Source organism: Coffea arabica, chromosome 4e, assembly GCF_036785885.1.
Source record: "Coffea arabica cultivar ET-39 chromosome 4e, Coffea Arabica ET-39 HiFi, whole genome shotgun sequence".
Taxonomy (NCBI): Eukaryota; Viridiplantae; Streptophyta; class Magnoliopsida; order Gentianales; family Rubiaceae; genus Coffea; species Coffea arabica.
In genome coordinates this window covers 1,250,002-1,264,271 of record NC_092317.1, presented here as the reverse complement: position 1 = coordinate 1,264,271, position 14,270 = coordinate 1,250,002, and the positions used below count along the sequence as shown (strand labels likewise).

The 14,270-nt window shown below is 38.8% G+C and overlaps 3 protein-coding genes across 8 annotated transcripts in view; 2 read left to right on the top strand and 1 right to left on the bottom strand.

Moving 5' to 3' along the window:
- Positions 1-4,098, top strand: part of LOC113742624 (midasin-like) — a 34,327-nt gene extending 30,229 nt beyond the window's left edge. For all 5 annotated transcript variants that reach the window (XM_072046951.1, XM_072046953.1, XM_072046950.1 and 2 more), the window contains 6 exons: positions 92-1,762; positions 2,091-2,372; positions 2,597-2,776; positions 2,865-2,963; positions 3,068-3,193; positions 3,320-4,098. In XM_072046951.1, coding sequence (XP_071903052.1) covers positions 92-1,762; positions 2,091-2,372; positions 2,597-2,776; positions 2,865-2,963; positions 3,068-3,193; positions 3,320-3,352 — 2,391 coding nt within the window. In that variant the 3' untranslated portion in view covers positions 3,353-4,098. The remainder of the gene's footprint in view (positions 1-91; positions 1,763-2,090; positions 2,373-2,596; positions 2,777-2,864; positions 2,964-3,067; positions 3,194-3,319) is intronic.
- Positions 4,099-5,185: 1,087 nt separating this feature from the next.
- On the top strand, positions 5,186-6,991 carry LOC113742454 (uncharacterized). Its single transcript, XM_027270291.2, has one exon. It carries the CDS (start codon positions 5,842-5,844, stop codon positions 6,889-6,891), a length of 1,050 nt encoding a protein of 349 aa, XP_027126092.2. The 5' UTR covers positions 5,186-5,841; the 3' UTR covers positions 6,892-6,991.
- A 1,147-nt stretch (positions 6,992-8,138) lies between these two features.
- LOC113742455 (PHD finger protein ALFIN-LIKE 4-like) lies at positions 8,139-12,496 on the bottom strand. 2 transcript variants are annotated; one of them, XM_072046949.1, is made up of 5 exons: positions 12,054-12,496; positions 11,894-11,926; positions 10,366-10,594; positions 8,841-8,994; positions 8,139-8,611 (listed from the first exon to the last, which is right to left on the bottom strand). In XM_072046949.1, exons 1-5 carry the CDS (start codon positions 12,142-12,144, stop codon positions 8,366-8,368), a joined length of 753 nt encoding a protein of 250 aa, XP_071903050.1. In that variant the 5' UTR covers positions 12,145-12,496; the 3' UTR covers positions 8,139-8,365. The 2 variants fall into 2 exon arrangements, with proteins under 2 accessions (XP_071903050.1, XP_027126093.1); XM_027270292.2 differs by having other exon boundaries at positions 8,203-8,611; positions 8,859-8,994; positions 12,054-12,490.
- Positions 12,497-14,270: the final 1,774 nt, after the last annotated feature.

The following is a 14,270-nucleotide window of genomic DNA, read 5'->3' as shown; positions in this document are numbered from 1 at the left end:
ATAGAACTTTCTATGTTGCTCTCTTCTATTCTTTTCCTTCAAGAAAGATCCTTGCGCAAGCTTCATGACATTCTTTTCCCTGTTTCCACAGAATTGTGAGGGGCAGGATGGTTTAAGTGATCCTCCAAGTAGAAGTGATAAAGGAATAGAGATGGAACATGATTTTGGTACTGATGTCCTTAGTGTTAATGAGGAACCTATGGATGATTATGGTGGCAGTGGAGACGAGCAATTGGAATCTGCAATGGGGGAAACTGGTGCTGATAGTGAAATTGCTAAAGAGAAACCCTGGGAGAAGAGTGATGATGAAAATCCCATGGGCATGGAAGAGAAGTATGAGTCTGGGCCACCAGTGGAAGACTATGAAACTAATGATAGGGAGCTTCGAGCTAAGCAAGATCCAGTTTCTGTTGATGAAGCTGGGGAGAACAATCCTGAAGAATTTGACAAAAAAGATGTGGAAAATGGAGAAGAAGCTGCTCCTGACGGCAAGGAAGATGCGATGATGGACAAAGACAATGCATACTCAGATCCTAGTGGGTTGAAGATTGATGAGCCAAACCAAGATTTTGATGAAGATGAAGCAAACGGAACTGAACTCATGGAAGATCATGTAATGGAAGAACTACAAGATCCAGCTGACAGTGAGAACGAGGAGGAAAAGGATGTTGAAATGGATGGAACTTTGGATGAGAAAGGTTCTAACAATTTGACAGACAGCCAAGAAAGTGATCATGAAAATGATACAATGGGCTCTGGGGAGCCAAAGGAACCTCTGCAAATGGGAACTTCTGAGCAAATGAATGATGATATTTCAACTTTGCAATCTGCAAATAAACCAAATGCAGAATCTAGTGCTGTAGGTTTGGGTGATGTTGTACCAGAAGCAAAATGGTCAGATGCCAGTGATGTTCAAGATGATCTTGCTCCTATCAGAGGCTTACCTGATTCCTCTGCCATTGAACTTCCTGTTACTGACACATCAAATGGTAGCAAACTAGGCAATAGTCGTTTTGATGCGCCTATGCCACTAAGGGAAGACTCAATTCAGAAAACAAAACCAAATCCTTTGCGTAGTGTTGGAGATGCACTTGATGGATGGAAAGAACGAGTTAAAGTGTCTATGGATCTTGAGGAAAATGTCAATGACACTGGTGATTTCAATGAGGAAAATGCAAATGAATATGGATACACTGCTGAATTTGAGAAGGGAACAGCCCAAACACTTGGACCAGCAACAAATGACCAGATTGACAAAAATATGAGTGGAAAGGATCTGGAAAAAGATACTGAAACTAAAGGAGTAGACCATGGCATTGATATGGAGTTTGAAAATCAGCCATCTGACAGACAACATATGCTGAGTTCGGCTTTGAATCATGGAAATGATTTGGAAAGACAATCAGAAAGCTTGGACTTAGGGAAGCATTCAGAGGAATCTTCAGGACTTCATGGGAATCATGATGAGGACACGAGGTTATCACAGAGTTTGGTGTCTATCAATAGGTCTTACTTGACTGAGGACATAAATCAACTCAGCAAGCTTTCTGTGAGTGATGACGAGCTTGGTAAGGCCAATTTTCTTGAAGAAATTTCCAGTGATGTGAGACATAATGCTGCTACAGTGTGGAGAAGATATGAACTACTCACTACAAGATTGTCACAAGAGTTGGCTGAACAGCTCCGGCTTGTCATGGAACCCACTTTAGCTAGCAAGCTCCAGGGTGATTACAAGACTGGCAAAAGGATTAACATGAAGAAGGTGCGTATTATAGTGCTTATATTTCTAAACTCATTCTCACTTTCTGTGGTTTTTCAAATGAAATACCTTGTTTCTGGAAGAGAAGGAAGGAAGTGGAAAAAAAATTTTTCCTTGTGTTCAGAAGATGACAAGAAGAATGCTGGACAGATACACATTACCATTTTCTCTGTGCTTCTTTGGGTTGGGGTGGGTGGGAGACTGGAACTTGATTGGCATATTATATAAACTGAGAAAAGAAAACACAGCATGTATGATACCTATTGACTTTACATGGTGTAGATACTTTAAACCTGAAAGGTATACGATTACAACGTGTGTAAATTGGCAGGTGATTCCTTATATTGCAAGTCATTACCGTAAAGACAAAATATGGCTAAGGAGGACACGGCCAAATAAACGCAATTACCAGGTGGTCATTGCTGTGGATGATTCCCGTAGTATGCAGGAAAGTCGTTGCGGAGATGTAGCTATTGAAGCTTTGGTCACAGTTTGTCGTGCAATGTCTCAATTGGAAGTTGGTAACTTAGCTGTTGCAAGCTTTGGGAAGAAGGGCAACATAAGATTGCTCCATGATTTTGATCAGCCATTTACTGGAGAAGCTGGTATAAAGGTCAGTTTTTTCCTCCTGACAAGTAAATGAGAAGCTGACACTACATCTCAGTCCATCTTTTGTTCTTTTTTTTTTTCCAATCTTGATCAACTGTCTGTAGATCATGCTTTTGAATGGTCTATTTGATTGCTTCAAGTTAAAAATTGTTTAGATGAGATCTAAGCTGCACATAATTGTTGTGAAACTGGATTACTTTGGCTGATATTTGCCTTTTCTGGGAATAGATGATCTCAAGCTTGACATTTAGTCAAGAGAATACAATAGCTGATGAACCAGTAGTTGATCTATTGAAATATTTGAACAATATGCTGGATGCTGCAGTAGCAAATGCACGACTACCTTCAGGACATAATCCCCTGCAGCAACTTGTTTTGATAATTGCAGATGGCAGGTTCCATGAGAAGGTATTTCACAATTCATTCATCAAATATCCAACCTTGTCACTTATCCTCTCATTCTCATTTATTCTCTTTTTACGTCGAATATTTCTAGGAAAACCTTAAACGTTGTGTGAGAGATATCTTGAGTAGAAAACGTTTGGTGGCATTTTTGTTACTGGATAGCCCTGAAGAGTCAATCATGGACCTGATGGTAACTCTTTTTGCCTTATATTTTGGTTGTATTTTTGTCTTTTCAAGTTTTTGGAACTAAAGTCTCTTCAGTCTCAAGGATGACTCACTTGTTTGTTCCTCCAGGAAGCAACATTTCAAGGTGGAAATGTCAAGTTCTCCAAGTATTTAGATTCCTTTCCTTTCCCGTATTATGTGGTTCTGAAGAACATTGAGGCACTACCTAGAACACTTGCTGATCTATTGAGACAAGTAATTACATGTGCTCCTTGTTCCCCCCCCCCCCTCTTTCTCTCTCTCACTCTCAGGCCTAAAAGGTATGGAATACCATATATTATGATCCGAGTCTAACCAATTTTTTCTGTATTTTACGTGCAGTGGTTTGAGCTTATGCAATATTCTAGGGACTAAATATATGGGACTGCCAATGTCGTGATAGTAACTGGTGCTGATCGGTGATAGATCATACAAACGTCATCTACCCAGCACCCCTCTTCCTCTTACCTGGTTCGGGAGAGACATCTTGCTGGCTCGATGCAGTCGACGAACGATTAAGAACTAATGATAGTGAATGGGCTTTGTTCCGCATGATGCTGTCCACTGGCGGAAATGCAGTGGCTCGCAGAGGTGAAGACGAAGCTAAGGGTGCCTCCTTGTGTATGTGGTTCGGTCAGTCTGGTGGTTAGCATGAACCACCCCGCGCAGTCTGGGCTTCGTGAGGCTCATTCAGAATACTTGGGACTTCTGCAAACGGGAGAGGGAAAGAGGATGTACCACACTTTCCTGGATGGACTCCTGACGTATACGGTCATCGAGAAATTCCGACCTCTATCTCTGAGGAGTCCTCCTAAAATTAACATTTTAGGTTTCACATTGAGTCAGTCGTCGTTTAAGAGTTGCTATATGCACATCGAAGGCAATTAAGAAGTTCGGTGTTGCTGTCTCCTTGGAAAAAAAAAGGCTGAATGGTTTTGTTTGTAACCGACCAAATTTCTGGCAGGGTAGAATCAAGCTTCTTCCGATGGATATGCAAAATAACATGCTTTTGAGTTATAGTTATTACTCGTCAGATGATGTGAAGGATTTGTGTTATCAATTGGTTATTATAGAGTTGTACGAATTGTGATTGGAATGGAGTTCTAAACTGAAATTTTGTAGATGTGATTTCAATTTTCTGTGATCCAGATTAGTTCATAAGATTAACGGATAAGGATCACGTAAATTTGAAATGGTGAGAAGGGATAAGGATTAGCTAAACATGCATAGCAATTGGAAATCGAGAAAAGTTACTAATAGTTTTAAATGGGTTGATTGTAGTGAAATTGTAGAATCAAATATTTATGGATTAAAATAAATCTAAAATTCTAGAAACAAAGGGATTGGGCATATTGAGGCTTGTAATAAAAAAAATTCCTTCCTGCAATACATATACTTAAACCAAATATTACAAGCTTTTCTCAATTGATCAATATGGTTATGTCTTGGCTCTAGTTTTTTTTCTTTCTTTTTTCTGTAATGTATTCTTATTTTATGGGGAGGGAGCTGAAATAGACTTGTATTAGTATTAAATGCACTCTATGGGGGAAGTTTATAGGGAGGGAGCCTGAGGAGGCGTATATTGGAGTTAAATATACTTTATGGAGAGTTTAAAGAGGGTCGTATGGAGGTTAGGAAACAGAGTATCAAATCAGATAACAGCATTATTCTATTCTTTGAATTTTTTTAAAAATAAGAAATAATACAATTCTTGTGTGATGCACTAAACAAATAGGGTATATAACAAAGTTTAAAAGAAAAAAAAAAAAAAAAAGCTCTCCCTGATGATTGGATCTTCTCCGGCTGGGCGGAAGCTCTTGCTTTTTGAAATTAGTCTTGAGTTTTACGAGCAATTACAAATTTTCTTGAATTATACTCTGCATGTACTTAGAACAAGAAAATACGTACGGTAAATCTGAACCTTGACAATGACACGATGGTGTAGCTGAGTCGGTAAATAATACTCTACTCTACCGTACCGGCAAACGCATGATCCCACCGCCACCAGGTGTGAGTGCGGATAAGGTTCACACGTCAGAACTGGTGGGCCAGTCATCCGCGGGTCTTTGTCAGATCGCAGTACAGACAAACAAACCCACTATCTCATTGAAAAGACCAAACCAACCGTCTAACTAAATTTATTCCACCAATCCGACATCTGCACGTGGCAATCTTGAGACTTCATTCCCCTCTCTCATCATTCATGCAATGATGCAAACAATTAAAAAGAATAAAAAGTAAAATCCTCAGCCTCTCTCTTCATCCTCCACTCCCGTCTCGCTCTCACTACCTTCCGCCAACAGGCCTTTCGGTCTTGCCGATTTTTCTCTCCTCCTCTAAGCCGCTTATTTCCATTGTAGTTTCTGAACAAGTCCGAGATCCGATACCTCCAGTAGTATTGATATAATCAGGTCTACCGTTTCGTTTCCGTCGAAGATGATGTACCTTTTGCCGGTTAGAGCCATCCAAAAATGTTAGACCCGTATGCTGTTGTTCACGTTAGATCCCAAAAATGGCTTCGCAAGAGGAAAAAAAAGGGCCCTCTTTGGATTTTTACCTCAACTTTCTCCTGCACTTGTGAATAGTAGTAGCTCTAGCAGCAGATGAAGTTTTGATCTTTTTTCTGAGCCTGCAGTAACTGCAGTTCCAAAAAAATCTTTAAAGACCAGACTTTTTGGGATTTGTGTGATAGTAACAATAATATTTTTGTTGGTTTTAAGATGTTTGATGATCTAATGGATATGGGTTTGTACTTGTTTTCATAGACATATTAGAGATGGAGGTCAAGTTAGTAGAATGAAAATTTCTTGAGCAACAGTAGTTGACAGTAAAAAAAAAAAGTGGGATTTTTGAAAGTGGCTAAGATGAGTTTGGATGCTGCTGAAGAAGAAGAAGTATCGTCCCAAGAAGTAAAAATTCCAGCTGATATAGATTGGAAAATGCTGGATAAATCCAAGTTTTTCTTCCTCGGAGCTGCCTTTTTTTCCGGTGTTTCAGCTACTCTTTATCCTATAGTGGTGTTAAAAACCAGGCAACAGGTGGCCCAATCTCAAGTTTCTACCATTAGGATTGCGTTTTGGGTTGTTAGACATGAGGGGTTTCGCAGTTTGTATAGAGGATTTGGGACTTCTTTAATGGGTACAATCCCCGCCAGGGCATTATACATGGCCGTCTTGGAGATTACCAAGAGTAATGTGGGGACTACTGCCATTAAAGTTGGCTTTCCAGACTCGACTGCAGCTGCTATGGCTAATGCTGCTGCTGGATTAAGTGCTGCAGTGGCTGCACAAATGGTTTGGACCCCAATTGATGTGGTGAGCCAGCGCCTTATGGTGCAAGGTGGTAATCGACACAAATTTAGTAATTCGTTATCTTCGACCAAGTATCTGAATGGATTTGATGCCTTCAGGAAGATCCTAAATTCGGATGGACTCAGAGGACTCTACAGGGGATTTGGGATTTCGATCTTGACTTATGCTCCTTCTAATGCAGTTTGGTGGGCATCCTACTCTGTTGCTCAGAGGCTAGTTTGGGATGGAATTGGATTTTACTTGTGCAAGAAAGATGATGATATGTTTGAAAACGGTGTTAGTGCTTTAAGGCCTGATTGTAAAACTGTAATAGCTGTTCAAGGGGTCAGTGCATTCATGGCTGGAGGAGTTTCCGCGGTGATTACTATGCCTTTGGATACCATAAAGACCAGATTGCAGGTTCTGGATGGGGACGAAAATGGCCGAAAGGGGCCAACCATTGGACACACGTTCAGGAATTTGGTAAGAGAAGGTGGTTTGATGGCTTGCTACAGAGGGCTGTGGCCACGATGGGCTTCAATGTCCATGTCTGCCACCACAATGATAACTACCTATGAGTTCTTGAAACGGCTCTCAGCCAAGAATCAAGAGGGTTTGACATGATGAACATACGAATTACGAAATAAAACAAACAGGGCATAAGCTTAGTTTTGTCTTCTCCTCTTTCAACTAATGCAATGTTAAATCTTTTGGTTGTTTTCAACTCTAAAGTTGTCTCTATTTCCTGCTGTTGCTTGAACTAGAACTCTTCACCCTAACCAAAATGGCAGTCTATGTGTGCAGCTGCTAGTTTCGTTATGCGTACAACTTTAATGTACATACCATTCTATTTCTTCGACTCCCACACACATACCTTCCTGCATCATGATGCATACTCTGGAGTATATTCCACAACTTTTTGGAACTCGAAACTCTTTATTGGGAGGTCCCCTCTATTAGCTAAAAGTCGGATTTTCCAGCTTCGCTCTAGTCGATCGGAAGTGGCTGCCAAAATGTGAGCTCCTTTTGCGTGGAGGGATTGCTTCTTTTCAGTCTTCATGGATAATAGCCAAATACTAAAACCATAGAATGGAGTTGGGCACTGATTAGTCCATGGTTAAATCTCTTTCGTGCACTGATTACAGAACTGTACTGCGAAACCGATCACTTATCAGATCAAGATGCTTGCTTTAAATAAATGGCTAAAGAGTATTTTGTTGCTTACGTTGGTTAAATGTTTAGCTTTTTATTTGGATCGATATTGTACAAGGCATCAAGGGTTATGAAAAAGAATTTTGTACGGTCCAGTATGGCGTCTTATGTTTGTCCCAGGCATAACAATCCACAAATTATTTTATGGAACCACTGAGCCTCCTTTCGTCCGGCACACCGGGATCATCATCTCCCGTGCCGATTCTTCTAACCTTGTAAACATTCGGTAAAACCATAATTACAAGCAGAGATGCGAGACTCGCTTAATTCCAATTTTGCACTACAATCCATTTCGGGCATGCAGCAGAGGTACATTGCCAGATGAAAAAGATTTTGTTAGTTCGATGCCATGTATTTCTTCGCTGTCCGTCGATCCTTTCAGGTGAGTTCGAAATGATTGGCAAGTTACTCGGCCAGTTTTCATCTGTCTAGAATGTGCGCTTTAACCAACGGAAGCCAGAGCTATGGAGAGAAGACTAAGAGCTAAGGACATGAATCTGAGACACGGTACGATCATTTGTTATGGAGAAAAAAACTAATAGCTAACGGCACGCGTTTCCAGAGTCGAGAAATGGTGATCTAACATCTGCAAGGAGAGACTGTCAAAACTCCCAACAGGAGAACATCAACAAAATGTTCCTGCCGCCCTAGCACTAAAATTAGGAGAATGTAACCCTTTTTAGCAGTAAAACGGGGACTAAATTAGCCGAAGTACAAACAAAATGGCAACACCACAGCACAAAATAATGTCTTCCTGGAGAAAAAAGTATGAACTCACAGGTTAGCTCTACATACAGCTCCGAAACACAGAAGAAACCTAACCGCTTAGACAAGACGGAGCACATCAAGAGGCTGAAAGTAGATGAAAACTACGTTACATCACTCGTTAAGTGCGAGGTCTCTTATTGCTGCATGATGGGCACTTATACTGCTTGATATGCTCAGCTCTAGCAGGGGTGATCTTCACACACTTGCCGTGGAACCACTTCTCACACATATCACAACATATCCAGAACTCGTCCGATGCATAATTCTCACCACAGGCACCACACAAGGTGTCACCATGCTCTTCTTCATCTTCCCCGTCTAATACCTCCTCCTCATCCTTAGGCTGTGACTTTGAATATTTTCCCTGCGATACAGATGCCAGCAGCTTGTGTCACATAAAAAGTGAAGAGCATTTCAGACATGTAAGAAATGGTTGTGCAAAGGATTAAGAATCCAGCATCCAAAGCATTATTTCAAAGTGAAAGGAATGTACTTAGAGTGCAGGTCAAGAACGTTAAAGTGACAGGAAGACAAAAGGAAAATGATGGAGATGCTATTAAACATCCAAAAATAAAATAAAATAAAGCCATCACCAGAAAATCCAACTCTACCATTTTGGAATTTGACTTGGGTTTGCTACTACTGTGATTTGGTGCCGAAGATTTCTCTTTCTGTTGTTTCTTGGCAGCACCAGTGACAACTTCAAATACAGTAGGGAGGTCATTTATCATACTGAAAAGCCGTTTCCTACAGCAAAAGACATGGATAGATAAAAATAATCAGTCAAAGGATATTAGTTTACATGTTAAAACCAATCACAACTTAGTCCCCCATGTTTCAATATCCAACAACTGGTGTCATCCCAATTTACTGAAATGTTTCAACTTCCACTATTTGATCCTTCACATTTGTCTCTCATGCTATTTCAGGCTTCTTGCTGGTTACAGCAGAGACTCAATGTGTCAAAACTGAAATGATGTGTAGCATCGAGTACAGGATCAAGAATATGAGAGCAAAATTTGCTGCTTCTGAAGATCAGGAAGACTGCAATACAGCTTGTCAATACTTAAGGAAGCAAAACTGCTACTGTCCTTCAAGCAACACATGCAATGCAACCTCAAAAGAACCTACTATAATGAGGAACTTACAAGAAATCTGATAAGTAGCTTAGTTTCATTGTCAGATGAACATTCTAATATAATTCTCTGATTATGTCAAACGAATTTTAACATTTCAAGCAAGGGGCATGCTGACTTGGCTGAGAAGGTGGTTGAAGTGAAGATATGAGCAATATAGCATCAAAATTCAAATCTTCGAGGAACCTAATATGTATCTACATGAACTTTTAATTAATGATCACCCACGAACTGCACCTTTGTCCTTGTCTATTTAGCCCCTTCAGATAATAAGAATGTGTGAGGTAACCACTCTCACCTACAGTCCAAAAATAAAATTTGGCCCTTTGATAACACAGCAGCCATGAGAAGGTGGTAATCCAGTGGATAGAAATTCTTCCCAGGTGACACTAACTACAGATGAAAACTTATTCCTTGTAAAAAAAAACAGAGAATAAAAAATTGACATGCATCCGCGAATGAAGCGCCCAAACTCAAGACAGTGGAGAGCAATGTACCATTTTGAATTTGCTCCCCCAGCAGCTATTTATGAGAAACCAAGTGAATCCACCAGAAGGTAGTCAATTGTCTACATCAAACAAATACGATATTGTCTGTGGCATTGCAAAGTAGACCTGAATTATAATCAGGACATGAGCATAAACTTTAGCCTATTTAAAATTCTTTATGCTCAACAAAATTCACTGGTTGCCTTTTTGCGAGTTTAGAATCTTTGCAGGATAAGCAGCTAAGGTCAGCAAATAACCATTGGCTGAATGATACTCAAATGCTAGAAGATTAAACTGACAAAATCCAAACAATATTACACAGCTAGATGCTAACAACTGAAATATTATTGAGTTTATTGTATACCCCAAGAAACTAAAAGTCCATGAACCACTTAAAATATTTTGAAAGTCTGAAATCTATGAATTTGCTAGCTGTTAAAATTTGCAAAAGCTTTAAGCTCTTTGATGAAAGCAAGAAGTCAATAAACACGTACCTGTCTGCTTTATCAAACCCAAATCTAGCACCAAAGTAAAAGGCAACGGCCAGCAACCATGCATCACTGTGGACAGCAACCAAAGATAACCAGTCTTTTTCTTGCATACCATCTCTAGCAAAGTTGATCCCCAAAGCTGGTTCAGGTAGCTCAGGAGGAACTTCTTCTGCAGGCAAATTGACCTCCCAATGCTCACTTGGGAAACCATACAAGCACAAATTCTCTTTCTCTACACCCATACATTTCAAAAGTTAAACTTACTATTACAATAATTCTCATGCACCAAGAAAAAAAAAATAGACCAAATGCAAATTACACGGCTGACTATCCCGTGTAATATACACAGAAGAATAGTAGACTCCATGTCAAGGTAACAAGCCAAAGCTTTAATTACAAGACATTTATTAAAACTTTAAAACATAAACCTAATGCTAAAACATAAAGGCAAGGACTAGGGCTGCGCATAGATAAGTTCCTTTGAAGAACAAGATATGATTGTCTATATCCAACAAATAAAAACTAGAAAGAAAAACCCATGCACAGATAAAAGGGACCTATAAAATTGAGTTTGGCAGTCATCGTGGCTGAGCAATTTCAAGTCATAGCCTCTTCAATACCGAGTAAGCAACAGACCACCTAATATGAAGAAAAAGCACAAAAGAACAGACAAGGCTACAATTATGAAAATCTTTAACCTCAATACTTCTATGGGAATAGTCACACACAGTAACAAGGAGATGACATTGTTTCATAAACATGCCTAACAACATAAATACAACAACTGGGATTTAAGTTCCACTACTGTCAAAGAATAATTGACATTAGCAATTTCTACTTTTCAAATAAGAAGACTAACACATCAGCCACGATAGGAACCACCATAAATTTTGAAAAAGACAGGCTAATCGATAGAGTTACTCCTCCAAGCTCATCGTTCTTAAACTAGATATGCCACTGCACATGGAGATTTCAACAACTAAAAATCAAAATAGCAGCCGTTCCCACAAGACACCAAGAGCCAATAAAAGAGTCAAGCATGAGAAAAACGCTCCTGAAAACATGCAACACACAATTGAAATACAATCGACACACATATGTGTTTTTTTTTTTTTTTGGGGAGGGGGTGGGTAAGGGAAGAACAACCATCCAAAAACTAAATTCATTGCTTTCTTCCACTGCTGCCTCCCCTTTCTAACAACCGATTCCAGCTCAATGGCAAAATTTAAACTTCTAACATTTCTGACGAAGTCCATAATGCGTATTCTGAGCGTATAACATCTTCTTCTCCTTTTCTTTTTTTTTTTTTCCTTTTGGCGGGATATGTAAATTGCATCAAACTGTAAGAAAGCGGACATGCGTCAAAAGTCTTTATTCTTCGTGTCTAAACAAGGGTTCAAGCCTCATCGCATGAATTCTCCTTCCCCTTCCCACCCCAGCTAATGAATTTTAACATAGCACCGTGACAGCAAAAACCTGAAAATTCTCGCATTTATAACTAACTTTAGGTAGAGGAAGCAAGAACTCATACCTGGGTCACACTGTTGGTAGAAGTCTTCAACATCTGCGACAAAAATTAAACAACACGCGGAAAGTTAAAAAGAGAGGAAAAAAAAAAGCAAACTTTACAAAAAAAAACATACTTAATTAAGGGAGAGAGAGAGAGAGAGAGGCAGGCAGAAGGAGCGAACCAGTGGTAAGAGCTTTAATCAAACCAGCTCTTCGGCCCTTAAAATCTCTAAACACCTCCTCTACAGTTCGCGGATTGTAGCCTCCGTCCATTTTCAAGAATATACGACACACTTACAAAATTCAACCTTTTCTATTCTTTCCCCGAAAACTACTACTAGTACTCCAGAGTAGCGGTTAGAAGCAAATGGGAAAAGTGGGGAGGGTTTTGTTGTTGGGATTTTAAAGAAGAGTAGAAAATGGAAAATGAGAAGAAAATTTTAGCAAGAAAAGTAGGAGGCTCTAAAGCTGGAAATTTTCGTAGAAGCACCAGTTACTAGTAATTAAGGAAATGGCGTAATGAAGGAAGGGCAGGTGGTCTTTCAAGCGAGGTTTTGTTTTGTTTTGTTTATTTATTTTTTATTTTTGAGGAGCGGAGCTGACGGCTAAGGGCTGACTGCTGAGGCTGAGCCAGCGGATTTGAATCTGAAGAATGTGGTCGGGTTTAACTAGATTGGAGGGACGAGAGATGAGTCCGAGTCCAGAACCCGCTTTCCTATGAGGTTTGGAGTTTGGGCTCTCTTTACGTAGAATGCGGTCCCTCTGTGTCTGTGGGTTTGAGTTTTCTTAGAGATTTCAGGTCCATGAATCCTCCTGTGGCCCAAACTGCCAACCCAATGCAAAATACAGTATCGAAGCTCCCGTAAGTCGGTCTAGCACAACACAGTCCTTGTTTTTTATATATTTTTTTTTAAGGAGAGAGAAGAAGGAAAAAGGTAACAGCAGACACATATTACTACGTTACATTAAACGAGGGCAAAATGTTCCAACGACCCTCAAACTATTAGAAAATTTAACTTTTGGTTCTAACTATTAATTGATAAGTTTTAGTCCTCTAATTAATTAAAACATATAATTCTAACCCTTTCGTTAACTTGCGCTGCTGTGTTTAACAAAAATAATATGACGTGTAGCAATGGCTCTCAAACTATTATAAATTTAACTTTTGACTCTCTAACTATTAATTGATAAATTTTACTCCTTCAACTAATTAAAACATATAATTCTAATTTTTCCGTCAATTTGAGTCGTTACGTCAAACAAAAACATCACCACATGTGTGATAAGGGCATAATTGACGAGTGTTTTCGTGTTCACAGAACATGTGTTAGAGTAAAATTATTTTACCCCATTTGACTCATAAAGTAATTTACCAAATCTTCAATTACTGAATTTGACCAAAATCAATTGAAAACGTAAAACCCAAAACCCTGAATGGAGAAATTCCAGTAACGATAGGCAACTTGAATTAATTGATTTGTCTTCATTTGGAATTTAACTCATTTTTTGATATTGTTCCAAAATCATTAGGTTCATGTGCTTCTCTTAATGGCATAAACCTAGCATACAATTTATTTTCTGGGAATATTCCAACAAGTTTTGGTTCACTTTCAATTTTGAATTTTCTAAATTTCTCAAATAATCAATTCTCTGATGAAATTCCTCTAAACTTTACCTCACTGTATCTAAACCTTCTTAATTTATCAAACACTTGGTTGGACATAGTCCAAATTCTTTATCAATAGATGTTTCTATTCGATATAATGATTCAAGTTGATAGAAACGATAGAATTATATATTTTAATTAGTTGGAGGGTTAGAACTTATTAGTTAATAATTGAAAGGTCAAAAGTTGAACTTCATAATAGTTTGAGGGTAACTAACATCTCATGAATCCTTTATCTTTGTTAAACATAACGACTCAAATTGACGAAAGGGTTAGAATTAAATGTTTTAATTAATTAGAGGACTAAAACTTATCACTTAATAGTTTGAGGGTTAAAAGTTGAATTTCATAATAGTTTGAGAGTCATTGAAGCATTTTGCTCTTAAACGAGCTACTCCTAGTACTTCGTCATGATACCTCAACTCATGAGTATGCTTCAATTATCTCTGATTGCAGGTTCATGATCTTTGCTCTGCTGAAAGTCATACTTAGACTTGCTTATCAAGAAGCAAACCAATGTAGTGACAGATTGACGAAACTGGATGTTCAGTAAGATACCAATCTTGTGTATTATGAAAGTTTCCTTCCTCATTTGAGAAATCTAGTAGATGCAGATATTAAAAGAATTTGCTTCCCTCGTTTTGTACCTATAACTTAAGTTTTTTCATTATATAGTCCCTTTTATTACCAAAACACAAAAAAAAAATGCATTCCTAGTAGTTGAGTTGAAAAA